Source organism: Pogona vitticeps, chromosome 1, assembly GCF_051106095.1.
Source record: "Pogona vitticeps strain Pit_001003342236 chromosome 1, PviZW2.1, whole genome shotgun sequence".
NCBI lineage: Eukaryota > Metazoa > Chordata > Lepidosauria > Squamata > Agamidae > Pogona > Pogona vitticeps.
In genome coordinates, this window is record NC_135783.1 from 167673042 (window position 1) to 167700329 (window position 27288).

General features: G+C 45.7%; 1 protein-coding gene across 1 annotated transcript in view; it reads left to right on the plus strand.

Annotated features, from left to right (window-relative positions):
* Positions 1–22010, plus strand: part of COL4A1 (collagen type IV alpha 1 chain) — a 389221-nt gene extending 367211 nt beyond the window's left edge. Inside the window, exons 51-52 of the mRNA XM_072992788.2 lie at positions 19625–19797; positions 21018–22010. Coding sequence (XP_072848889.1) covers positions 19625–19797; positions 21018–21099 — 255 coding nt within the window. The 3' untranslated portion in view covers positions 21100–22010. The remainder of the gene's footprint in view (positions 1–19624; positions 19798–21017) is intronic.
* Positions 22011–27288: the final 5278 nt, after the last annotated feature.

Here is a 27288-nt window from a genome sequence, read left to right on the forward strand (position 1 = left end):
GTAAAATGCTCAGAAATTGTTTAAACAGTCCCTTCTAATGGCACTTTGGGAGTGTGCAGCATGTCTGAGGCTACATAGGCTGGCATGGGAGGCACAGTAGAGAATGAAACTAGCAAGCCCTGCAGCCAAGTATTTCAAATCAATGAGTTCTTCATCGTGGTCTTCTGTGAATGCACACAAAGGGTTAATACCAGCGCCAGCGTTGGGCCTCTCGGAACATTTTCTAGCTGCAAGAGAAAAGTAACAATGTTTAGGACTACCCCTACTGCGCACGCCCAGCCTAACCGTCCCTCAGTTCCATTTTTCCGCCTAGCGGTTTGGAGCCTCTCGTCTTAGCTGCGTTATTGCGATCTATTTGATTCTTTGGTTTTGACCTAAGCTTCGCTCACGGACTACCCTAGCGCTTTTTCCCTTCAACTTGACGACTCGGTGTATTTTTTGGCTTTACTCGGACTGATTTCGGACTGCTCTGCCTTATCCCTTGGACTTGTCGTTTCGGTTTGCTTACCGCCCTATGTCCCCTTCCGGGCCATTCAGCAGGTGTGTGGTGTGCGACCGCAAAATTCCCCACCAGGACGGCCACGATACTTGCCTGTATTGCTTGGGGGAATCGCACAATCCCAAAACTTGCCCACACTGCAAAGCCTTCACTAAAGCCGCTCTTAAGGCTCGCCAGCAGCGCCTTAAACTTCATCTGTGGGAGTCAACGTTGTCTTCCACGGCGCCCTCGGAGGGGGAAATGGCTTCCACTTCTCGAGCAGCTCCTGTTCAGTCGGTCGTCTCTAAAGTTTCCAAAATGTCGAAGAAATCCGCGTCGTCAAAATCGGCCGTTCCTGCTTCGAACCCCGAGCCTCCGGCTCCGAAAACTAAGCCGTCGAAGTCATCCAAAGCGAAGGCGGCCGCCCAGCTTAAAATGACATCCATTCGACTTTCTCCGAGCTCGGGTTCCATTCCATCTCCGATTCTCGAGGAGTTGTCGAGACGCTTCGAGGCCTCGTCCGAGGCACCCGCTCCTCCTCCGACTCGACGTACTGAAGTCATACCACCATCGGGAATGTCTTCCCCGACGCCGAGCCAGTTAGTTGGTGTCACTACTGGTCTCGCTTCCGCCCCACATAGCCCTTTTCCTGCGGGCCAGGGGTCGCCTCCCGTGTCGATCTCGTCCGTGCACTCGGACTCGAGATCTCCTCGAGAGAAGGTACCTCGATCACCTGTGCGTTCCAGGTCGAAGTCTCCTCGAGGCAAACGTTCCCGCACGGAGAAGCATCGCTCCCCGAGTCGGTCCCCTTCCTCCGGCCGCTCGAGGTCGAAGTCTCCTCGACGAAAACGGTCGAAGAAGAGACATCGAGCTTCCACTCAGTCCGACTCTTCCCATCGTTCGGACGCGAAATCCTCTAAGCGCAAACGCTCTAAGAAGAAGCGCCGCTCCCATCGACGTCGTAGCAAGCATCGACGTCGTTCCTCTTCTTCTTGCTCGGCGGATTCCGACCACGCTAAACGTCGTAAGCGCCATCGACGCCGACGCGGCCGTTCGAGGTCTCTTTCTTCGTCTTCGACGTCCGCATCTCGAGACCGGTACCGCAAAAAGATCCGGTACATATACTTGTCTTCTTCCTCGGAGTCGAACCGACCTCGACGTCGACGCCGAGCTATTCGAGCCGGAGAACGGCCTCCTACGATACCTGTTGCCCCTCCACCGCAACCGGTTCCTTCCACCTCGGCGCCGACTGCGGTCCCTATTCGACCCCCGACAGCGCAGGTCGGCATCGAGAAACCCCCTCCAAAAAAGAAGAGGGATGTCTTCTCCTCTGATCCAGATGAGGTGTCCATGGAGCAGTCTTCTGACTCCGATCAGGAACAACCCCCACCCATGCCACCGCACGATTTACCCCCGGGTGATCTGGTGCTTTCAGATACAGGTGATCCTCACGCCCCTTCTCCATCTGAGGATTTTTCTTCCTATTCTCAGATGATGTCCAGACTTGCCAAGACTCTAAAACTGGACTTGAATCTTCCTTCGCCTCCGGGCGAGGACTTGTTCTTCGGGGACATCAAGAAGGACAGTACCGCTCCCCCCAGTATAGCCTTTGTGCCTGTGGTTATGGAGGCCATTAAGGAGTTCTGGGCTCAGCCTGCGACTACACCTAATGTCCCTCGTCGCACAGAGCACTTCTACAAGATTCATGGGGCTGATACTCACTTTTTACTCAAGCACCCCATTCCGAACTCACTCATTGTTGAAACAAGCTGTTCAAGGCCGTCGGCCAAGGCCCACGTTACTCCAGTTGACAAGGAGGGTAAAAAGCTGGAAATCATCGGCAGGAAAATCTACTCCCTTGTCACCTTGCTACTTCGAATCATAAACTATCAGACTGTTCTAGGGGCTTATCACAAACAGCTATGGCTCAAACTGTTGCCAGGGCTAAAAATGATACCTGAAGACACCCGGCAAGCTTTCCTTAACTCATATGAGGAAGCTCAGACGGTATCCAAGTATGAACGTCTTTCCATCAGACATGCAGCAGAGATCTCTGCCAGAGTTCTCATGTCTGCCATCTCTATCCGGCGCCACGCTTGGCTCCGTTCTGCAGACATAATGGAGGACGTCAAGTCAAAGGTTGAAAGCCTCGCCTTCGACGCTACTGGGCTGTTCAACGAAAAGACCGACTCCCATTTAGAAGACCTTCACAAGGCTAAGAGGACTGCCAAGTCCTATTCTGTTCAGACTCAATCTAGACAGCGACGCCCCCAATGGCGTAAATCTTATGGTCAATATCAATCTTCTCAACAGTACCGTCCTTACAAACACCTACCTCAGCAGCGCTCTGGCCAGTCCTCTTCTTCTGTCCAGGGCTATCAAGGATACCGGCCTCGTCCGCCCCATCGCCGCCAACCCTTTAAGCCACCTGGCAGGAAACAAAAACAGTATCTTTGACTTTCGGCCCCCCATTTTTACCCGTTCACCTCCTGCCACCCGTCTTCAACCGTTTCTCCACAACTGGTCTGCCATCACAACCGACGCTTGGGCTCTAAAAATTATTCAGCACGGTTACCAGCTGGAATTTATAAGATCTCCTCCGCTCGGGTTCATAAATCATTCCCCGTTCGACTCCTCGCTCGAAGAAGAAATATTATCTCTATTACGAAAAGATGCCATCTCTACAGTACCACCCCGCGACATACACTGCGGTTTTTACTCCCGCTACTTCGCGGTCTCAAAAAGAGGAGGAGGCATAAGGCCCATCCTCGATCTAAGACTCCTAAACACTTACCTGCGACCCAGACGTTTTCGGATGCTCACCTTAGAGTCCATCATGCACCTGCTGAAGAAAAACAATTGGTTCGTCCTCATAGATCTAAAGGACGCATACTTTCACGTCACTATCCACCCCGACCACCGCAAGTTTCTTCGGTTCATCTTTCGGGACACAATCTACGAATTCCAGGCCCTGCCATTCGGCCTGTCCACAGCTCCCCGGACCTTCACCAAGGTCATGGCCCCAGTGGCAGCTTACCTTCGTCTCAGGGGCATCCACGTTTACCCTTACCTGGACGATTGGCTCGTAGTCTCCACCTCACGAAGCCGATCTCTGAAGGACACAAAATTTATCCTGTATCTCCTTCACAATCTCGGTCTCACTGTCAACAAACAGAAGTCTCAGCTCATCCCCTCCAAAACAGTTCAATACATAGGGGTCTGTTTGGACGCCGTAAAGGGTCGAGTCTTTCTCCCCCCAGAGAGGGTACGCAAGATTCAGCGAGCCATCAGGAAATTTCTTCCCCGTGCTCGGGTGACAGCCCATCACGCCCAACACCTTCTCGGCCTGATGTCTTCTACAACACCGGCGCTAGCTCACGCTCGCCTCAAACTCCGGTCACTCCAATCATGGTTCCTCACCCTTTTCGACCCTATGATGGACAGCCAGAGGAAGCGCCTTCGTGTCACCCCGGAGCTCACCAGACAGCTCCAGTGGTGGATGTACACACCCCATCTCACGGTTGGCCGGCCTTTTCGTCCACTCCGTCTCACCGTTCAGGTCACAACGGACGCCAGTCCGTCCGGCTGGGGGGCGCACTGCGGCCGTCACACCATTCGCGCCCTCTGGACACCACAGGAAGCCATGTTCCACATCAATCACCTGGAACTGCTTGCAGTTATCAAGGCCTTCAGGTCCTTCCTTCCTCTGCTACGCGGCCGCGGAGTTCAGCTGGTGACGGACAACACTACCACAATGCACTATGTCAACAAGCAGGGAGGAACCCGCTCTCACTCACTCCTGTATCTCTCCATCCTCCTTTGGGAGTGGTGTTACCGTCATCATATCTACCCGGTGGCCATCCATGTAGCCACAGAGGACAACACAGTTGCGGACACTCTGAGCAGGCTTCAACATCAGACACACGAATGGGAGTTGAACCCTCTGGTCTTCCAGGACCTTTGCCGCCAATGGGGGACCCCAGTGCTGGACTTGTTCGCATCCCCTCACAACGCGAAATGCTCCCGGTACGCGTCCCGGGCAGGTCTCGGTCTCCACTCGCTCGGCGACGCATTCATGATCCCCTGGAACCAGGGTCTCTTGTACATATTTCCACCAATTCCGTTGATACAGAGGTCCCTGATCAAACTCCAACGTTCAATGACTCCGGCCATTTTCATTGCACCTTTTTGGCCTCGCCAAGTGTGGTTTCCCACTCTAGTCAGCATGGCTGTGGACTCCGTAACCCTTCCGTTGTGGCCGGACCTGCTGACCCAGGAAGCAGGCAAAGTCCTTCACCCCGACCTCGACACGCTCCATCTGACGGCGTGGAGGATCGTCCAGAAATCCAAGAGGTCTTGACCAACGCCATCAAGCCCTCCACGTCTCGCTTGTATGCCTACAAGTGGAAAAGCTTTTTGAAATTTACCCAGCAGAGGGATCTCGTCTCCTCCCCTGTATCTCTTTCTACGCTTCTGCAGTATCTCCGTTACCTGTTTGATTTCCACCTGTCTATCTCTACTATCAAGGTGTACCTTGCTGCGGTTGTCTTCTTCCAGCCCAGAGCTTCTCCCTCTTCCCGTTTTTTCTCCCATCCTACCGTCAGGATGTTTTTGAGGGGTCTCTCTAACCTCCGACCTCCCGTTCGTCCTCCACTCCCTCAGTGGTCCCTCCACTTGGTTCTGCATGCCCTATCCAGACCCCCATTTGAACCCATGGCTACCTGTGACCTCAAGATGCTTTCTTTAAAAACGCTGTTCCTAGTGGCTATCACCTCTGCTCGTCGAGCTAGCGAGTTGGCAGCTCTCCGCCATGACCAACCTTTTCTTCAATTCTTTAAGGACAAGGTTATGCTTTACCTGGACGTGTCTTTTCTTCCGAAGGTGGTCTCCGACTTCCACGTCAATCAGCCACTTATTCTGCCAACTTTGTTTCCGTCTCCGACTTCTGATGTTGAACGCATGCTCCACATGCTCGATGTTCGACGGTCCTTAGCTTTTTATGTGTCCAGGACCAAGGACTTTCGCCTGGCCAACAGACTCTTTCTTTGTTACTTTGGCCCAAAGAAGGGCTGCCCGGCCTCGCCGTCCACGCTCTCTCGGTGGCTCGTATCTACCATCGCCCTTGCCTACGAGCTCAACCACAGAGATCCTCCACAGGGACTTAAAGCCCATTCCACCCGGGCTGTTGCCTCATCGACTGCCTTACTCCGTGGCGTTGACCTGCCCGACATCTGCCGGTCCGCTACATGGTCCAATGCCTCTACCTTCATAACCCACTACAGATTGGACGTGAGGGCAAAAGAGGAGACCAGATTCGGGAGGGCAGTGCTAGCATCGGCTCTTCAGTGACAGCCCACCATCCGGTTAGTAAGCGTGCTAATCACCCTTTGTGTGCATTCACAGAAGACCACGATGAAGAAAGAAAGGTTACTTACCTGTAACGATGGTTCTTCAAGTGGTCATTCTGTGAATTCACACAATCCCGCCCGGCCTCCCCTCTGTCTGTCTGTCACTGGCATCTCTATGACTCGAGGGCCTATGGCGGACAAATGGAACTGAGGGACGGTTAGGCTGGGCGTGCGCAGTAGGGGTAGTCCTAAACATTGTTACTTTTCTCTTGCAGCTAGAAAATGTTCCGAGAGGCCCAACGCTGGCGCTGGTATTAACCCTTTGTGTGAATTCACAGAATGACCACTTGAAGAACCATCGTTACAGGTAAGTAACCTTTCTTTATTCAAGTATAGCAATCTACTTCTTCTTTGTGAATCACACTCTGGGTAATCAGCGCATGCGCGGAGCCTCATTGGACATTCTAGAGCTTCTGCGATAGCAAAAAAATACATTAGTGCAGACTCCTCCCCCTTGGTATATATACCTTGGCACCAAACTGAAAGCAAAAGAAAAGGGAAGTTAATGAACTCAATTTCAAATTTAATCCTTCATATAAGAACTATTACTAATCTATATTTGCAGACAAAAAACACTCCAGCCTTAGGGCCAAAGCAGTCCTTCCCTCCCCAACTATTTTAATTCCGATCTTCGGTTCATGGACTCTTCTGGCCTGTTTGAACACTGTGTGGCCTGCAGACGGCCACACCAGATATCTTTTTTTGTCTCGTTGAGGCTCAGCAAACCTCACTGAGTTCTCATTGTAACAACTTCGAACGGCATTTTCCGCAGTCACCTTTCTTGACTTAAACTTCAGCTCTGGGAGCAATCTCTCCACCTAGCCAAACGCATGGCACAGCCTTTGTGCAAAACCGTAACCCACACTAAAGCCATGGACAAAGTGGTTTCCTAAGTGGCAAAACAGCGGCCATCGGCTACCCCATCCCACTTTGGTGCCGTGTCCTCTGTATCCATGGTTGCACAAGTGCAGAAGCCCTCTGCATTGAAGGCAGCACCAAAGACGAAACCGTCCATGGACGCTTCCTCGGCACCTGAACCTTCACCTCCAAAGAAGGCTAAGTCTCTGAAGTTGAAGCTTCCTACAATTGTCTCCCTGACTCTGCAACCACCGGAGTCCAGAGATCTCATCTGCATTGGTTCCCTTTCAGATGAAGAACCATTTCCACTTCATCAACACTTGCCATCTCAGTCTCCTGAATGAGAACAACTCACAGCCTCCCCTGACAGCCCACAACAATTTCCGGGCTTTCTGAGTACATCCTCACCAGTTTCCTCACTAGTCATGCATGACGCTGAAACTCAGCCAGAGACTGTGCTCTATCTTGTCCTGGTAGGCCTACCACCTCAGCCTCTGGCACATTAACAGAGGCATCAAGTCTCTAAGAGTGTCCGCTTGCCCTCACACACAGAAAAGGATTATGCTCAGCACCGTCATCAGGATGCTCTTTGCCCTAATCGGTACCTGATAGAGAGGCCCGCCAGACATTATCGACCAGCTATTTTTCCTGCTCCAGTGACGTGGCCAGAACATGTTGTCCCTCCTAAGGAGACTTCGGGGCTGAAGCGATCTTATCTGCTGCAACTAAAAGACCCAAGCAAGCAAATCAACACTCCTTGGCTCCGGGCATGTTTTCAGCACTGGCAAGTTATTACTTCCTGGTTTATCTGGAAGACTATGTTCATCCCACTCTTTGTCTCCAGTGTGTGTCTACTCCACTATGATACAGTATGGTCCATCGACACCTTTTTCATTGAGACAGCTCTCTCGACATTGACAGCAACCTCATTTTGACACAAGCTCAACACTGACCTTTTCAATATTGACAATACTCAATACTGAATGTGGTTGCAACCTTACTTCCAGTGGCAGCTGGAGACCCCTTGATATCAGTCTCTGTCCACCTTCAATGTTGATACCAATCAATGACCCTAGGTATTGACTGCTGTCCATTGATGCACCCTTGGCATTCACAACTAGACGTCAACCCCAATATTTCGAAGACCATCCTCTTGAGGTCAACATTGATCAACCGTCAGTTGACTCAAGGCATGATCCTGAACACTCTGAACATGGCTGTAGACCTCAAATACCATCAGTTTTTTTAACATCCCCAAAGTCAGACCTGGCAGATAGGGACCATCTCTAGCAGAGGACTTTCAAACTTACACTCAGCTAATGGTTTCTATGGCCAATTCCCTCAATCTCCAAATCCACAGACCCACGACTGAGCCAGTGGATCACCTTTATGATTCCATCTCTAAACACCATATTTCCATGCTTCCTCAGCACAGCTTGCTGCTCCTGGACCAAACCAGCATCCTCCCACTTGGTGTCAAAGAGCATCAACCTCTATTGACTACATAACCCAGGCACTGTTTTCCTGCAGAAACAGCCACTCTTAACTCCATATTTGTCAAAGCATCATAATCCCACTCTTGACACAGACAAATCTTGATACCATACAATAAAGATAGCAGGCGTATCAACTCTATGGGCAGATGGTTGTACTCCTCTGCTGCCTTTACCATGAAGGTTGCCAATTATCAATGTTTACTCTGGGACAACATGTTTACTTTCATTGATGCACTTCCCGAGGACAAGAAGGTCTTTTGGTGGCTAAGCAGCAAATATTGTCAGCCAGACACATGGTCAATGCTACATCTAAATCAATGGTCACTTCTGTCACCCTTATAACTCATACCAGATGTTCCAACATGAGCCCTAAAGGCAAACATCCTACATACTCTACTCCAAGCAGCAACCATCCTGTGCCAAGCCGCACCAACAAACCGCAACCAGGCGCAACGACCGCAAATCAAAACAGCATGATTGACGTCCAACCGCCCAAGACACCCATACAACCTCACACCTCCCCTCTTGCCCTTTGGAAACACCTATGTGGACAAACATCACCATGGATACTTGGGTGCTCTCCATCATACAAAGTGGTTGTCGCATGGAGTTCCACCAGCTTCCTCCTCCATTCCATACCATCATGCCTCCATCCCAAACCCTGCAAGACAAAATGCAAACATTCAAAAATGCCATAGAACCAATACCGCCACATCAGGCAGGCAACGTTTTTTTCTCTCGTTATTTCACTGTACAGTACCCAAAAAGGACAGAGGTCTCCAACCTATTCTTGACTTCAGGGAGCTAAATCAATACATCACTACCACCAAGTTCCATATGATTATTCTTGAGTCTGTTCTTTTCTGCAAGAAAGACTGGTTCGCAGTTGTACTTCTCAGGGACGCCTGCTTCCACATCTCTATCCATCCCCCTCACAGGCCTTACTTTCACTTCCAACTAGGAGCTCAGGCCTACCAATTCAAAAGACTTCCATTCAGACTCACTACAGCATGGCCCCTGTGGCAGCATACCTCAGACTTCACAAAATCCTCATCTTCCCATAGATCGACGACTGACTCGTAGATCATTTCCGTCACAAGGCACGAAGACATCTTCACCTTGTCCCTTCTTCGGGATCTCGGCCTTGCAGTAAACCTACAAAAATCCAAGTTAAAACCTACAAGAGTAGCTCATTACATAGGAGCAGTGCTAGATTCCAAGCATACTTGAGCGTTTCTCCCAACCAACATTTCAATCTAGTGTCCTAGGTACCCCTCATATACCTGCACTGACAGTTCAATGCATCCATGACTTCTCCTCGAAATGAGATCAATTCAAACATGGTTCCTGGCTTCATTCAAATCTATTTAAATGAAGATTTATGAAAGAATACAAATATCAACCTCTTACGTTATTTACATCACTAAATATATCACATTACTCTTAAATCAACAAAGATATAGTAACCTTTTGCATTACTCACATTAATACAAATTACATTACCTTTGCAATTCCCGCCAACCTAGCAGTTTGAAAGCATGCAAATAGGGACCACCTCGGTGGGAAGGTAACAGCGTTCTGTGTCTAAGTCGCACTGGCCATGTGACCACGGAAGATTATCTTTGGACAAAACGCTGCCTCTATGGCTTGGAAACGGGGATGAGCACCACCCCCTAGAGTCGAACATGACTGGACAAAAATTGTTAAGGGGAACCTTTATGTTTTTTTGCATTAATAAAGACATATTAACATTAATACAAATTACATTACATTATCTTTACATTAATAAGGATACTCACCATTATTTTTTACCGTCACTATACACCTCTCAGTTCATCAACATCCCAGCAAAGTCTGCATTTTAATGATATTCCATAAATATTATACAAACAGTTAATACAGTATTACAAACTTTTATCCACCCATTAGTTATTTGACCTTCATCAGCAATCACATTCTGAGTCCCTTTTGCACCGCAGATTTAAAGTCTTGCAGGATCAGCATCCATTTTGCAAGTTTGCTGTTATTGGAATTCATAGTTCGTAGCCACACCAAAGGGGAATGGTTAGTGCAGAGAATGAATTTTCTTCCCCAAGTGTAGGGCTTCAGCTTTTGCAACGTCCATACAATAGCTAGGCACACCCTATATTTCCCTGTCTAGGCGATTCTTGTCTCCAGACAGAAGAACAACTTCTGCTTAGCTTTTATTATCCCCTCAGATCTATTTTGACCTAGGCTTCCTCTCTGCCACTGCTTTCTACCCTCATAGCTCCGGATTTTGGGCTAGCCTCTAGGTCTTGTAAATCCTGAGGTAAAATGGTTTCTCTTGAGTAAGTATTTTCCTTCTGTTGTGATTCCCCAGATCCGAGTCCAGAAGCTCCAAAACTAAGTCTTCACTAAGACTCTAAAGGGTAATGTCTTTTTATCACAGATCCTAACCCGTTTCTAGCTAGGATACCTTTAAACTCAAGCCCATTCAACTTTTCACTGGATTGTTTTGTATCCCACCACTGTACGTGGCCCCTGATTTTTTCACCAACATAGCTCATGCTACATGCCCCTCAGCCCTGGTTCCCTGTCATCCAACATATACCACCTGTTGATTTCATCAACAGTACCATATGTCATTTTTAAAGAACCAAAGAACCAAACTCCCAAACAAACTGCACCAGAGCACAGAGTGCTGTCCTCTGAAGATGCTGGCCACAGAGACTGCCAAGATGTTAGGATGAACAACCTTCAGAACATGGCCAAAGAACCCGAAAAACCCACAACCATTAGAACCAAATATAAATTGTTTATTGTTACAGTTATTGACAGAATAAGCAATGTTGTTAACTCTTAAACATTCTTTTTTATCCCTCTCAACCACCATTCTCCTGCCCAAACTCCAAAACTCTCTCAACTCTCTATCTCAAAACATCTAAACTCCTGCTGCTGAGTCCTCCTCCTGCTGAGTCTCTTATACCTTATGACTCCCCCCCCTGCAGCACACCCGTTGGCAAATAGCATATAAATATTCATTACCTGAGCAAATGCAACAGTATATATCCTCAAACAAGGGGACATGCACTCCCCAAACCTCCTTTATCTGGCCATTGACCTCTGGGAATGGTGCCTCTCCCATCACATTTGTCTCATGACAATACACATAACTGGTCAGGAAAACAATCTGGAAGATTTGCTCAGCCACAAAGAATCCCAAGCTCACAAATGGGAACTAGACCAGTCTGTCTTTCTCTCCTTGTGCAGACATTGGGGCACGCCCACAACTGACCTCTTTGCCTCCTGAGAGAACTGGAAGTGCAAACATTATCATTCCCATTCAGGAGTAGACAAGAACTCCCACGGAGATGCATTCATCAGCCATTGGCCCAAGTCACTCCTGTTTCCACCATTCCCACTCCTCCACAAGGTGGTCGTCTTCAGCAGGACAGGCCCAATGCTGTTCTGATAGCCCCATGGTGGGCATGGCAGCCCTGGTTCCCTGTCATCCGACATATACCACCTGCCCCACCTGCCTCACACAAAACAACAGATTCTTCACCCAGATCTCCCTGCCCTTCACCTGGCAGTGTGGAGGATTCTGCATCCTTAATTAATGCCATTCATCAAGCAAAGAAACCTTCAACCAGAAAAACATACATGTACAAATGAAAAAAAATCCAATCCTTTACCTCAACATTATCACTACCTTCAATTAACCATTCTCTTAACCACCATCCTTCATTTTCTCTTACAGCTGAAATCTAAGGGTCTTTCCCTTTCATCCCTCGAAGTCTACTTTTTCTGCAGTTGTTGCTTATCAGCCACCAACCTCTCCAACAGATAAATTTTTCAGACACCCTACTCTGAAACACTTCCTTAAGGGGATATCACGCATCACTTCCTTAAGGGGATATCTCAATGGTCACTGATGCTAATGTGCCAAAACTTTTGAAGGCCCCATTTGAACCTCTTTCATCAACTGACCTCAGGTTGCTTGCGTTCAAAACAGCATTCCTCATTGCTATTACTTCAGCACGACATGCTAGTGAACTAGTGGCCTTGAGATCTGACTATCTTTACCTCCAATTCTACCCGGATAAAGTCAGACTCTTTATAGATATTTCCTTTCTACCCAAAATTCTTTCCCAGTTCCACCTGTCCCAACCTTTCATTCTTCCATCATCTCCATCTACTCCTCAGGAAAAAAAATCCTCCATACTTCGGACGTGAGAAGGGCTCTTGCCTTTTATATAGCCTGCATGCAACCTTTTAGGTGGTCAGCTTGACTTTTTGTCAGCTATCAGCTTCCTGCTAAAGGTCTCCAAATCACCTCACAAGAAAATATCCAAGTGGGTTGCTTCCACCATTCAGCTTGCTTATCAGCTTGCTTGCTTCCAGCACCACAACATCTACAGCATTTCTTTGAGGTGTTTTCCTGCCAGACATCTGCACCTCTGTCACAGTCATCCATGTTCATCAACCATCACAGATTGGATGTTTGGCAAAAATCTGACATTGCTTTTCGGTGCCCTGTGTTATCATCTACCTTAGGGTGACACCCTCCTCCAGGTAAGGCAGTTAGTCACCCAGATTCACAGAGGCCACAAAGAAGAATGACAGGTTACCTACCTGTAATTGTAGCTCTTTGAGTGGACCTCTGTGATTCACACATCCTGACCCAGCCTCCCCACTGTCACACCCTCTTTGTTTTATGTGGCGGTTGACCTAACTGAAGGGAGAGCCTTGGCACCAAGGTACATATACCAAGGGGGAGGGGTCTGCACTAATGTATCTTTTTTACTATCGCAGAAGCTCTAGAGTGTTCGAGGCTCCGCGCATGTGCGGATTACCCAGAGTGTGACTCACAGAGGTCCACTCAAAGAACTACAATTACAGCTAGGTAACCTGTCGTTATAGACCAAGTTAAGGTTGACATTCCAGTTTGATTGTTACCCCAAAAAAGGAAGTAGCCATGATGGCTATGATGTAACATTACAGTATTTTTGTGAGTTTTCAGTGAAATTTCTTATGATAATTGAATCCAGTGGTGGATTTCCACATGATTCTATTATTTCCACTATAATTTCTATTGCAGCTACCTTATGCACCCTGGGCTGGAAAACTCCTTACTGCAGTTTTTTTTGTTTGTTACTTAATTTGACACATTACACAGCTGGAGGAAGAGTAAGGGGGGAAAGTCCAAAATCTGCTTCTGTGGGATATATTTATTACACCACTTGGATGACTTACAATGGGAGCATTAGCAACATAAGCTAAAATTCAATAATAATGAAAAATTATCAAGCAGGAAACAAACATTGATCTTTAGCTTAACAGTTGCCATTAACAAAGAACAGTGGTGTAATATATAAACGCTGATGAGTTGATGGGGGATTTGTGTGCCGTTTTTCCTAATCTGGAGATAAACTCATGATACAGTTTTTGTAAATTTTTAAAATGTAATAATATTTTGAGAAACAGTGGATAACACTGGTTCTTCTTCGTGGTCTCTGTGAATGCACACTAACGGGCGTTTAAGTGTGCCTGCTCAAAGAAATTTTGGAATATTCCAGAGCATAGTGCCAGGACCTCCCACACGCTGCCATTAACCACGCCCTGGCAACCGAGTGTCTCAGTTCTTCTTGCCACCGCTGCAGCAGCACCTTGGTTAGGAGCTTACAGTCTCTCTTTAAAAAAACCTGGCCCTTTTCTTGGACCTCTCGGATCTTTGACTCAGACCATTCAACATTTCTTCCTGTCCATTATTTATGTTATTTATGTGAGAGAGCTGTGACCTTGTTTATGGTCACTCCAGGCCTCTTCAAGAGATGTGAGATCTGTTCTAACAAAATAGCCCTCTCGGATGGGCATTTCCACTGTTTTGCTTGAGGGAGGAACACTAGCCAGCTCTCTGTGCAGCTTGTAAGAACTTTACGAAGCCAGCTCTCAAGCTGAGACTTCAGCATTTCCATTCCTTTTTGTGGGAGAAATCCCTGTCCGTCTCAAGGAATCTGCCCAACCTTTGGGGCATTCTCTAATAGGCTCTTCACCTTCTCCTAAGGCCCTGAAAGGACCTAAGATAGCATCGAAGTCCCATGCGTCCTCCTTGGGCTTGAGATCAATGGCTACAGTTTTGACATCAAAGTCTTGCTCAGTATTGATGCCGAAGAAAAAGAGGAAGCAGGCGGCCGCACAGAAGCCTGGGTACCCAACAGAAAGGACCACGCTGTTGCCGCCAGCCACTGATAGATCCTGGCAGGAATCAGTATGCCTTAGCATACCTTCGGGGGATGAAGATGTCTCGCCCCTGATGCTGGAGGCCATGCTATCCCCACAGTTTAGTCAGTCACCTGACTGGTGACATACCTTGGCTGAGGTTATTCAGTTGGCGCAGGCTAGCCCTCGGTCTCATCTGGGCTCATTTTATTGATATGCCTCGATGTCACCACCAGAGTTGGTCCTGTTGGAGGCCCCTAGGAAGAGAACACAAAAGACTTGACATTTGGAGCCATCTGTTGAGCCTGAGACTTCCTGGCATCTGCCTGTGCCTCTTGATGACAGCTATCGATATCATGAGGCTACGAGGTTGTGGTACTATGAACACCCTTTTCGTCGAGCCTGAGTTTGAGTCGCCTCTATTGTAGACCTATTGTAGACTTGTGCCTACTATAGATATTGGCTAACATATGGATTATACGAACCATATTCTCCTTCACCCTTGCCACTGTGTTATCTAACCTGAAGAGGATTTATACCCAGGGCCGCCATTGCGATCTTACCAAATGAGGTGCTTTGCTGAGGTGAAAAGGCTACGCCACCCACTATTGATGCCACAAGGAGCTTATCGCTTGGCTGCTAGGTATGAGGGCAAAGGGAGGAAAGTTGGCCATGTTGAGGCTGAAAGCTATTGTCTGGCACTGTTGTATGGTGATCTCTCACCCTCCCCAGATCACATCCCTCTCAACCGCGATACTGACTCAGAGACCTCTGAGATCTATGGGCAGAAGGAGTCACCACTAAATATTCCCACCCCGGATTCGGATTTGGCAGAGAATCATCCTCCCTGTGCATCCGAGGACTATACTTTGTATTCTCAGCTGATATTGAGAATTGCAAAGGTGATGGACTTGTCAGTCAGCCTGTGTTGGAGGAGAGAGACAAAGTATATGAGGACATTACACAAGATCAAAGCCCTCCCCTTTACCTCACATTCACTTCATCCTTGCTGAAGAGAGTTATGGGTTCTCACATCCCCAGAAGGGTGGAGATGCTGTATAAAGCTGACGGAGACAACATGGACTTTCTAACAAAGCATCCGTTGCCTCCTTTGTTGTCGATGCCACGCAAAACAGCCAGAAACCACTCTACGACGAGCCCAAATAAAACGGAGGGTAGAAAGCTCAATGTTATCGGCTGTCGAGTTTACTCTTTGGCTTCCTTTGTGCTGAGGGTGGCCAATTATACTGTTGCCATGGGTGCATACCACTCGCACCTATGGAATAGGGCTTTGCCTGCCCTTGAGGCTGCTCCAGAGGAGGTCCAGGCCTTTGGCCTCTCATGCCACCGAGAAGTGATGGGCCTAGCACGGCAAGAGCACATAGCAGCATGATACATTGTCGATGCTGCCTCCAAATAGGTTGCCACGGCAGTTACTTTGCGATGCCATGCCTGGCTATGGTCTGTGGATATTTCTGAGAATGTGAGGTCAAAAATTGTGGACGTTCTGTTTGGTGGTGTAGGTCTGTTTGACAAAGATGAAATCCTAGACAACTTGCTGCTGAGGAAGATGGCTAGTTCGTACTCCTCACAGCAGTACCATCCTTGGAGTGCCTGGCACCGTACCTATCCTTTTAGGCCTTAAGACCGACAGAGACCTCAGGCCTCAGGATTCCCTCCAGCACCCTTCACCAACATGCAGGCAGACCTCATTGCCTGGACCTCAAGACCAGACAGAACCTTTGATGTGCCCCATCCACCAGCAACTGCCAACCCTTCTATTCGCCTCACCCCCTTCTTCAACATCTGGCAGAGCACCACTTCAGACTCCTGAGTCCTCACCATCATACTCAGGCGCTATGCCATCAAGTTCTATGCTCTTTCCATGACAGGATTGCTCTACTTCAGAAGGATGCCATCATATAGGTTCACAACCCAAATGTAACACAGCTTCTATTCCCGGTACTTCACGATCTCAAAGAAGGACGGTGGTCTATGCCCCATCTTAGACCTCTGTCACCTCAACTCTTATATATCACTCCTCACCGATTCCGTATGATCTCCCTTGAGGATTCCATCCAAATGCTCAGGCAGAATGATTGGTTCACGGTCATAGACCCCTACTTTCACATCAGCATCTGGCCGGATCATCTTTTTCTCAAATTATCAAATGAGTGACCTACAAATAGAAGGCCCTCTCCTTCGGGTTGTCAACCGCTCCTTGACTGTTCACATAGTGTTTAGCCCCAGTGGCAGCACACCTCCGTTTACCTGGACAATTGGTTGCTGGTGGTGCCATCTTCAACCCAGGCCAAGTGAGACATGGCATTGACTCTTTTATTGGCCCTAGGTCTCCAAGTCAATCTGGAGAAGTCCACCCTACAACCTACTAACGGGTGTCTTACATCGGAGTGGTGCTCAACTCTTCCCTAGGTGGAGCATACCTGCCAGAGGACATGATAGCAAATAACCAGCTCATGTTGAAGTCTTTTCTCCCAGGAGCTATGGTATCGGCCCACCAGACTCAATGTCTGTTGGGTCTTATGGCATCTACCATAGCTGTAGTCCAGCATGCCTGCCTGAAAATGAATTCCCTACAGTAGTGGTAACTTCTCAGTCAAACCTCCTGGTGGGAAGGTCATTCGGCCCTCTGGCTCCGATGGTGCACCTTACCTGACTGGCAGTCAAGTCTCACTTGGGAGACTTGACTGTATATACAGTCTATGGTCTGCAAGCAAGGCTTGACAGACTTGAAGCTGCTTGCATTCAAATGGCTAATTGCAGGCCGGATGGTTCAGGTGGCTTCAGAAAACACAAATGGCTGTCTTCTATATCAACAAACAGGGAGGCACTCATTCCCTTCTCCTCTTTCTGACCATTCAGCTGTGGGAATGATGTTATTATGCCCACCACATTTACCCTGTAGCAGTTCATGTAATGTCATGGGGAATACCCTAGCCGACCATCTTAGCAGGCTCCAGTCTTGCAGCCACGAGTGGGCTCTTGACAACAAGATCATTCATCTCTGCCACTGTTGGGGCAGACCACGAGTGGATGTGTTTGTTTCTGCAGACAAGAAGTTCAGTCATTACTGCTCTTGTGCAGGGATCAACCATCGTTCCCAGGGAGACATTTTAATGACTGGCTTGTCCACCGGCCTGCTGTACATGTTTCCACCAATTCCACATTCAGAAACCCATTAAGGTCCGCAACTCGGACACCATCCTCATCGCCCCTTGGTGGCCCCGCCAACCATGGTTCTCTGCCCTGCATCAGGGGGCAGCAGAGCATCTCTGACACCTGGCAATTCCTCACTTACCTTGCATCACGGCAGGACATTCCATCCGGAACTGGACTCCCTTCACCTAACGGCGTGGAGGCTACCCCACTATAGCCAGCGTCTTAAGCCATGCACGGAAATGCTCTACAACACTGTACAAATGGAGTGTTTTGTATGTTTGCATCCTCACACCACTTACCTGTACAGCCAACCTCTTGATGCAGTCCTCCAGTTCCTCCTGCATCTTTTCCAACATGGCCTTTCTCATTCCACACTGAAAGTTTATATGGTGGCAATAGTGGCTCATTAGCAGCACTATTCAAAACAGCAGATTTGTTCTGCCATCCCATACTCAAGCAGTTCTTACGTGCCTGGAAAAACATGGGTCCGGCTTACAAAATTACCCCACAGTGGTCCCTTCAGCTCATGCTTAATTGCCTAATGATGACTACTTTTGAACCGCTGGCTACAGCATCTGAACAGCTGCTCACTTTGAAGACTGCCTTCCTCCTTGCCATAATCTCTGCACATTGGTCAGGAGAGCTGGCTGCTCTTACAGTAGACCATCCTTTCCTTCAGTTCCACCCAGACAAGGTGGCCACCTATTTTCATTTACGCCAACCTATTGTACTACTAACATTTTTCTTGCACCAACTCCACGTCTTGAACAGTCTTTACATTCCTTGGATGTCAAAGCAGGCACTACTACTACGTCTCTCACTCCTCATCCTTTCACACTTCAAATAGGCTGTTTGTCAGCTATCAAGGTCATTTGAGGGGAGCACCGGTCATATTCCAGATGATCTCTAGGTGGATTGTTTCGACTGAGTGCCGTATGAGCTGGCCCAGATGCCTCTGCCACATACCATGAAGGTCCATTCGACCAGGGCTGTGGCTTCCTTCACGGTTGTTCCTCAGAGGAGTGGACCTCTTTGACATCTGCGAGGCAGCCATGTGGGCTACGCCATCTACCTTTGTGACCCATCATCAACTAGATGTTCAGGCCAAGGCTGAAGCCACTGTGCGTCGTGCTATCCTGGCTTCTGCATTGTCATGACGGCCCACCTGGTAAGTCAGCTTGCTACTCACCCGTTGATGTCCATTCACAGAGACAATGAAAAAGAAAGAGAGGTTACTTAACTGTAACTCTGGTTCTTTGAGTGGTCATCTGTGAATTCACACTTCACATCCGCCCCACAATTCACATCTGCCCCTCTGTCCATCACATATGCCTTTTGAATGCTGGGCAGCAGCGGACTTTTTTACGGAACTGAGGCAGGTCCTGGCACCATTTGCTTGAGCTCTGGAATATTTTGAGGTTTCTCTGCACAGGTGCACCCATTTGTCTGAATTCACAGATGACTGCTTGAAGAACCAGAGTTACAGTTAAGTAACTTCTTCATCCCTGGATGAAATCTTGCTCAGCTGCTGTATTTTCAATTTAATTCATATAAACCCAACATTTTAGAAATAATTTATTTTATCTAGAAATACTTCTTTAAAAAATTGCATCTAGGTTAAGATTTTTAAAAAAGTTTCACATTTAAATACACTAGAATTAGTGTCATCTGAAAAAGCATTATTGAAGGATTATTTGAAAAGAATATTCTAAGAAGCAAGACTTTGGAACATATGGCCTTACTGCTGCCAGCACCTAGGATTTTGCTGTGATTGGTAAGAAGCATATCCCTAAATACTCCGGTGTATGAAAATGGATATTTGTATATTTTATATCCATAATTTAAATTTCATAGATATATTAATACATCACTATTTTTGAGGAACTGTTCTGTCTTTAGGAATCATCAGCCCAACCGGACTGTTGGTAGACAATGAATGTGTAGTGAAATTGTATCTAATAATCTTTATAAACTAATATACAACCTATATTTATTGACAGCATACAAGTGCTGGAGCAGAGGGTTCAGGGCAAGCTCTAGCATCTCCGGGATCCTGTCTTGAAGAATTCCGCAGTGCTCCATTCATTGAGTGTCATGGCAAGGGCACCTGCAACTACTATGCTAATGCTTACAGCTTCTGGCTTGCAACTATTGAGAGAAATGAAATGTTCAAGTAAGTAAGGAGTATCATACCTACATTCAAGAATGCAAAGTAAAATTTGACAAAAAGAGATTTAAAAGTTTAACTACTAAACTTAATATGTTGAAATAAACTTGTTTTCCATTTTTTTAAATTCATTTGCGTTCTGTTTTCTTTATCTTTGCCCTAGTCCCACCACATTTAAATTGCAGTAAACCTATTTTCATTTAAGCCCGTACTACTAACATTTTCCTTGCACCAACTTCATGTCTTGAACTTGGGGGCTGGCCATGGCATCCTGATGTTTTATTGAGTCCAAGTCTTTAGACTTGTTACAGTCTGTCAGTGTCCTCTTAGTGTTGCATTTCATTAGCTCAGGAAGGTAGACCCTTTGCTGCCCTCAGGTGCACTGGTTCCAGGGATACAGTCATGGCAGATGTAAGAGTATTTACAGTAACAATAAGCAGAATCAACAGGAAAGTCCAGAATTGGATGAACAGACAAACACAACTGGAGAGTGTTAAAACAGCTGCAGGAATTCAAAACCCAAAGGACAAGTCTTTGATGTAAACAAAAAGGAAGAGCACAAAAGTGCTGTTGAACTAGATTGAGAATAGCACAGGCCAGGATACACAGATGGCAAGATTTGCGACCAAAAGGGATGTCTATGACAAATTCAAAATTCCAAGATGACCTTTAGGTAACAGCTGCTGGAATCCAATCCAGAGATCATCTGATACTCCTGTACAAACCTTTTTTAATGAGGATCCTTCAGCATTCTTGTGGGTTGAGAACCAGCTTCTTCTCTGACAGGCCTTCCAGTTGGTGAGGGCCAGGTTATATATACTTAACCCTTTTGCTTTTGCCCATTACTGAAATACAACTTATGAACAATTACCTGAAGCTGAATTTGGCCCTTGCTTACATGCATGCATTAATCCTTTTTCTCTCAATTTTCTTCATTGTACATTTAAGGTAGGTCCCATTTCATATTAATAGAATTAAATGGCCACTGTATGATCATTCTAAACCTAGTAAGTTACAGTATTTATATGAGGATGAAGATGATGCCTTTGGAAATCAGATCTATGTGGAAAGAAACTTCACGAAAGTAATTCTTCAATTTAGTACCTGCTTGAATTTAATATTTAAATTCTGCCTTTTAAAATGCAGGGGCCAAAGCTACAGTTATACTAGGTTTTCAAATTTATCTTGACTGACAGCTGTTTTTTGTTTATATTTCTAATTTTCAGAAAACCTACTCCTTCAACACTGAAAGCAGGAGAACTACACTCAAATGTTAGCCGTTGCCAAGTCTGTATGAGGAGAACATAATGACTTTTCAGGTGTACCTAATATCACAATATGGTGCTATTCTGTTAATGACAGTGAAGCTTAGGCATGTATTCTATGTACCTCATCATTGCCTGATACGGAAACCATTGCGTACCTTACAGGAAATTTCCTAACCAGACTCCCTGCTTTTTTGGTCCTTTACTTGCTGAAGGGGAAATCAGTATTTTAATAGACGTTGTCATATATGAATGTGATGCACTGATGAGATACTTGCCCTAAATCCAGAAGGAAAGAAACCAAAGGTGCTAAGAAGAATACAGCTCTGCCTCATGCAGACAACTTCCCCCTTTTTATTTGTATATGCAACTCTATTTACAGCTTTTGTATATATTCATACTAATATAAAGAAGTATTTCCTCTTCATTAAAGTGTGTTGCTTTAAGAGGAAACTTAATTTTTCCCCAAATGTCTTATTCTAGACTATATGCTCAGTTTTCCTGTGCAATACAGAATACTCCAATATGTGTGGAACCATAAATTAGTTTAGTATTTATTGGCAACAATTTCGAAAAGGTAACTTTTCCTTTTGGTTTGGGTTGGGGAGGTGAATTTGCAGTAACTGTCATATCCGAATGGGCTGAACATTCATTTTCCATGTTGATAACTGTATCTGATCTGCTATTTCTAAAGTAAAATGGGGTTCCTTGAGCTTATATATTCAGGGTTGTAAGCACTAATACACTGAATTATTTGATTTTGAACATTGATCTTGCACAACTAGGATTTGTTTTAAAAGTGCAGTTTTATTAGGTCTATAAAACGCTCTTTGGAAAAAGTTTAAAAGATTATAACATATAATCAAGCCAATGTAAAAATAAAAAAACAAAAGGTCTAAATAATTCATTGATGGTGTACTTCTTGATTTGTAATAAAACTTTATTTGTGTAAAACTGGTTTTTCACAGTGGCATTTTTGGCAATCATGTTTGTCTCTATCCATTTAGGTCTGTTTTAATCCAGATTTAGACAGGGAACTTCAGTGAATGTCTGGCTGCTGTGCCAGAAGTTGCAATACACACAAATGCATTTCCTTCTCTTTGGGATGGTTTTTGTTGCTGCGTCCTGTACAATGTTACGAGCCTCTATATAAATAAATAAGCCTGTACTGTATAATTAGCATTCATGGTATTCTATATTTTATGCCCAGAGGTTCTCACATCACTTGCAGCATGCTTCAATGAAAAACTTGCACATCAAAGATGTCACCACAACCTTAAACGCCCAGTGACTTTCTTACCAACCAGCCACAATCTGTGTGAAACAGGAAATGGGAGCAATGGGAAAGCTTTTCCCTCTGTACCCCTTGAAATGCTCCCAAATGAATGGAGTTAAACTAGGCTGTGTTTTTGTTTGGGTCTGTTAAGCTTTGCAAGTTGAATATAAAATGTGCAGTTAGGAAAAAAGAGTTTGTGTGTGGACACTGATGCAATGTGCAGTTGGAAAACTGGAGAAAAACGAAGACCCATGTTATGCACGTGTGTTCCTGAAGCACGTTCCCGAAGCACAAAACATCTGGGAATTGCAAGAATGCTCAATGACCCTGATCAAATAAAGGTGAAACACTCTTTTTCTTGGTTTAGAGCAAGGAGTGCACACAGTGATTAAAACTAGACTAATCTGATGTATATAAATTGCCCACCAGAAAAGCCTACTGGGAAGAGTGGAAGGCAGCAGGAGAAGAGGAAGACAGCCTGAAACGAACCGACTCCTAAAACCAGTGAGACCTGGACAGGGCTCCTAAGAATGGGACCTTCCAGACTAACTCCCCAGGTGGTTGTAAACTCAGCAACTCAGTGGGGACTCTGGCCTCCAAGAGGCCCTCCCAAAGACATCTGGCTGGTCTTCCATGTGCAGTACTTTTGGTTCTTCCTGAGCTAATCTGGTGGCTGGACAGATCTGAGCTAGTCTGGTGGCAGATGTGGCAGTAAATGGTGACTGTGTCGTAATCTTGAAGTAGTGGGGTCAGATGAGAAAGAGCAGCACATTCTAGATGGGTGCCAGGAGAAAGGGCAAGTACATGTGTGTGCCCGGGTGCCCGATGGTTTCTGTGTGCAGCTGGCCAAGCTGCTTCCTCAAGAACCCCCCGCCTGATGCCACCCCCGGGCAGGAGGCGCTGCAGAAGGGCTCCCGTGTCCGACCCTGCGCGTCCACCACCCTCTCCACCCCGCTCCGCTCGCCAATGTGGGCACTCACCCAAGGGTAGGAATCAGGGGAGGGGGGACCTCCTCATCTTTCCTCAACTCTCTCCCATTTGTCTCCTGGCGACCCCAAAGCGGGTGGGCCTCCCTTTGCACATCAAAGATGTCACCACAACCTTAAACGCCCAGTGACTTTTTCTTCCTCTTTCTTCTCTTTCTCTCTCCCCCCCCCCATCTCCACAGCACCATTTAGTAAAACAGGCAAAGCAAGCAAGCGTACACAGGAGTCCATGAACAGGCATTAGAAGGGCAAATAGATCTTAGTTGCCTACGGCACAGACTGCATTTCCTGCTAGTATAGACAAGAGTTCTTTGGGCTGAATTTACGAAAGCACGCAGCTGTTTTACCCCTTATGCCTAACGAGTACAAGGGGCAACACAAGGAAGACGGGATTTGTTCCAAAGGGAGGAAAAGTTCAAAGGATTGCTTGCTGATGCTGTTTAAGACTGTTTGCCATTACTTCAGACACATCAGCACGACACACCCACCTGGTCCACCTGTCGACTCCATCATTCTGTTGGAGGAGCATGTGGCTGTTGTAACGTCACCCACCTTCTCCAGTTTTCAATCAGGCCCAAGACATTCAACCTCCTTAAATCCAACCCTACACATCTCCCACTTCTTCACTTTCTCCACCATCTCCTCTGTGACAAATTGCTTCACCAACCTCCGGTCAGAACTCTTCAAGACATGCCACCAACAAAGCTTGCCAGACAACCTTCCAGCACCAGCCCTATAAACCCTTATGTGCATTGAGACCAAGATGGCTTGACCCTGGTGTCAAAACATACCACCCGCATTATCTGGGTAAGCACACCATGTCCCACCATGGGCCACCTCCCAGATGGTGTTGCATCTTTGGTTCTTAGTCAGCGGCTCCACAGTGACCCGAGTTTTCCTCAGGCTTCAACTGTGAATACCTGTCCTGCTCATACAAATGCAGTGCTCTACATGATGCGGTGCATCAATCTCTGTCGCTGCCACCTCATGCACAGAAATCACCATCCCACAACACTGCTGTCACCTCAGTTCCCTCCTCCCTGGGGACTGAAACTTCTTCTCTGGATCTCCAATCTTACCCAAACTTGATCCTCGACATTGCCAAGTCTCAGGCACTTCAGGCCCAGAAACCGGCTCCCCCAGTATTCAGACTCCTATTATAAGCAGAGTGATCAGGATTCATCAGCTCTAGCGGAACGCTACCATGCCCTGTCTCATGGGTGTTGCCAAGGGAAGAGTCTGGGAAAAGACCCCCAACTCTCAACACACTAGAATTTCTGCAACATTTTAATGCTGAACTAAGGCCACCTATCCCATAACTCAAGGCTACAAGTTTGAGTGTTCAAATTTCCAACTGTCAGGGAGCCATGGGAGTCAACACAGTTACCTACGTAGCAAGATCTAGCCCTGTTTAGGTTTACCCTACTACGAGGCTCAGAGAGTAGCAGCATAGTGACATGGCACGCCATGTCACTATGCAGCACGCTGTAGCAACAGATGCACAAACCCACATCAAGGACCTTCCCTTTGATGGTGAAGGTCTCGTCCAAAATGTCATCAGTTCTTTTGTGGAAAACCTAAAAAACAGATTTGCAGCTAAGCGCTTGTGAATCTATCCCCAGCAGCCACAGCACCAGTATATGTATCCTTATGCCCAGTGTCTTACCATCCTCCCCACATCGTTCTGAGACTGCAAATTATAGTCTGTTGCAACCTCCTTCCAAAACCCACTGCTCGTTTCATCAGCCAAATGTCAAATCACAAATCCAAGTAGCCTTTTTGATGCTGTCTCGCACCCTGGATTCTGCCGAATCTGCTCTCATCCCATTACTATCCAGTGGTAACAAATAGCATCAGACAACAAATAACATCAATCAGTATCGTCCAGCACAGATATGCCATAGAATTCCACTCTAATTAATGAAATTAACCTAAGATGTACTCCTGTCCTTTAACATTTAAATAAATTGTAGAAGCCGTTAAAAAGCAAAACAGCGATTTTATGGCTTTTTTCCTCAGCGTTCATTTTTTTTCCCTTGCTGATTACATCTGATTGTTTCCTTTTTTTACTATCTACGATCCCCTCTGATTTTTGTTCCTGTTAATTGATTTTTCTTTAGACCTTAAACATAAACTCATGATCTCTTTCTCTTCCTGCTATTGTTCTTTCTTAGTTGATTCTAGCCTTTACACTAAAAATGATTTTCGATTTTTTTCTATTGTTCATTTACTTCATTCTAGTCTTTACAACATTTCTTAGTTTTCTGTTGTTTTTTACTGATTTCTTTCTAGCCTCAATACATAAATTTTAGTCTTGTTCTTTCCTTTCCCCTTCATTCTAGCCATAATAAACTGAAACGTATTTCGCTTTTTTGTTTTTTCTTCATTGACTTCATTCTAACAATAGAACAATTCGTTTCCCTTGTTTCTTACTGATTTTCTTCAATTACCTTACTTAAACATGAACACTTTTCCCTTGTTTTATATTTCATTCTAGCCTTAATACACTGAAACATGATCCCTTTCGCTTCCTTCTTTTCTTGATTTACTTCACTCTCGCCTTAATACACTGAAACATGATCTCTTTTGATATATTTGGCCTCTTTCTGCTGTTCTTTCTTCATTTATTTCATTCTAGCCTTACTACAAGATTTCTTTTTCTACTGTTCTTTATTGATTGACTTCATTCTAGCCAAAACACTGAAACAACTTTCTGATCTTTCTTGACTTGCTTCATACTAGCATTAATACAGTTAATCATGGTCTCGGTCGCTTCATTCTCTTGTTCTTCCATGATTTATTTAATTCTGGCCCTTTTCTACCCAATACATGATAATAATAATAATGATATTTCCCTTCTTTCTGTTGTAGAGTAGAACATACTTTCTTTAGGTTGATTCTGTACTTTTTATTTCATTCTATCCAAAATAACTAGAATAAGTTTCTTTAGGTGGTTTCTGTTGTTCTTTCTTGACATACCATTCTAGTAATCTTTAGGTTTTCTTTCTGAAGAAAGAGAAGCGAAAAAGATAATGTTTCTATGTATTAATTTTAGAATAAAGTCAAGAAAAAATAATAGGACGAAGCAAAAGAGCACGTTTCAGATTATTAAGGCTGGAATGAAATAAATCATGAAGGAACAGAAACAAGCGAAAGATATCATGTTTCAGTGTATTAAGGGCTAAAGCGCAGAAGCCTGTGCTGCAGGGTCAGAAGATCAAGCAGTCCTAAGATCGAATCCACGCGACGGAGTGAGCGGTTCGGAAGCATGCAATTGCGAGTAGATAAATAGGGACCACCTCGGTGGGAAGGTAACAACTCTCTGTGTCTAAGTCGCACTGGCCATGTGACCACGGAAGATTGTCTTCGGGCAAAAGTAAGTCACGACATAACAAGAGAAAGATGCGAACGAGTTCATATAAAGAACAACAGAAACAACCTAAAAAAATCTTGTTCTACTATATGAAGACTAGAATGAAGTAAATAACAAAAGAACAAGAGAAAAGCGAAAGAGATAATGTTTGAAAATATTAAGGCTAGAATTAATTAAATCGAGAAAGAACAACAAAGAATCGAATGAGATCGTGTTTAAGCGTATTAAGACTAGAATGAAGTAATTCAAAAAAGAACAAGGGAAAAGTAAAAGAGATGATGTTTAAGAATATTAAGGCTAGAATAAAGTAAATCAAGAATTACAGAAAGCTTAAAGAAATGTTGTTTTGTATTAAACGAATGAAGTAAATCACAAAGAAACCTTATTGCATATTGAGGCTTGAATGAAGTAAATGAAAAAAAATGAGACAAAAGGGAAAGATCATTTGTCAGAGAATGTAAATCAAGAATGAACAAGAGAAAGAAGCAAAAGAAATCTTTTTTGAGAACAAAGGCTAGAAGTATGTAAATCAAGAAAGAGCAACAGAATGGAGAGAAAGATAATGTTTAAGAGAAGGCTAAAAGGAATTAAATCAAG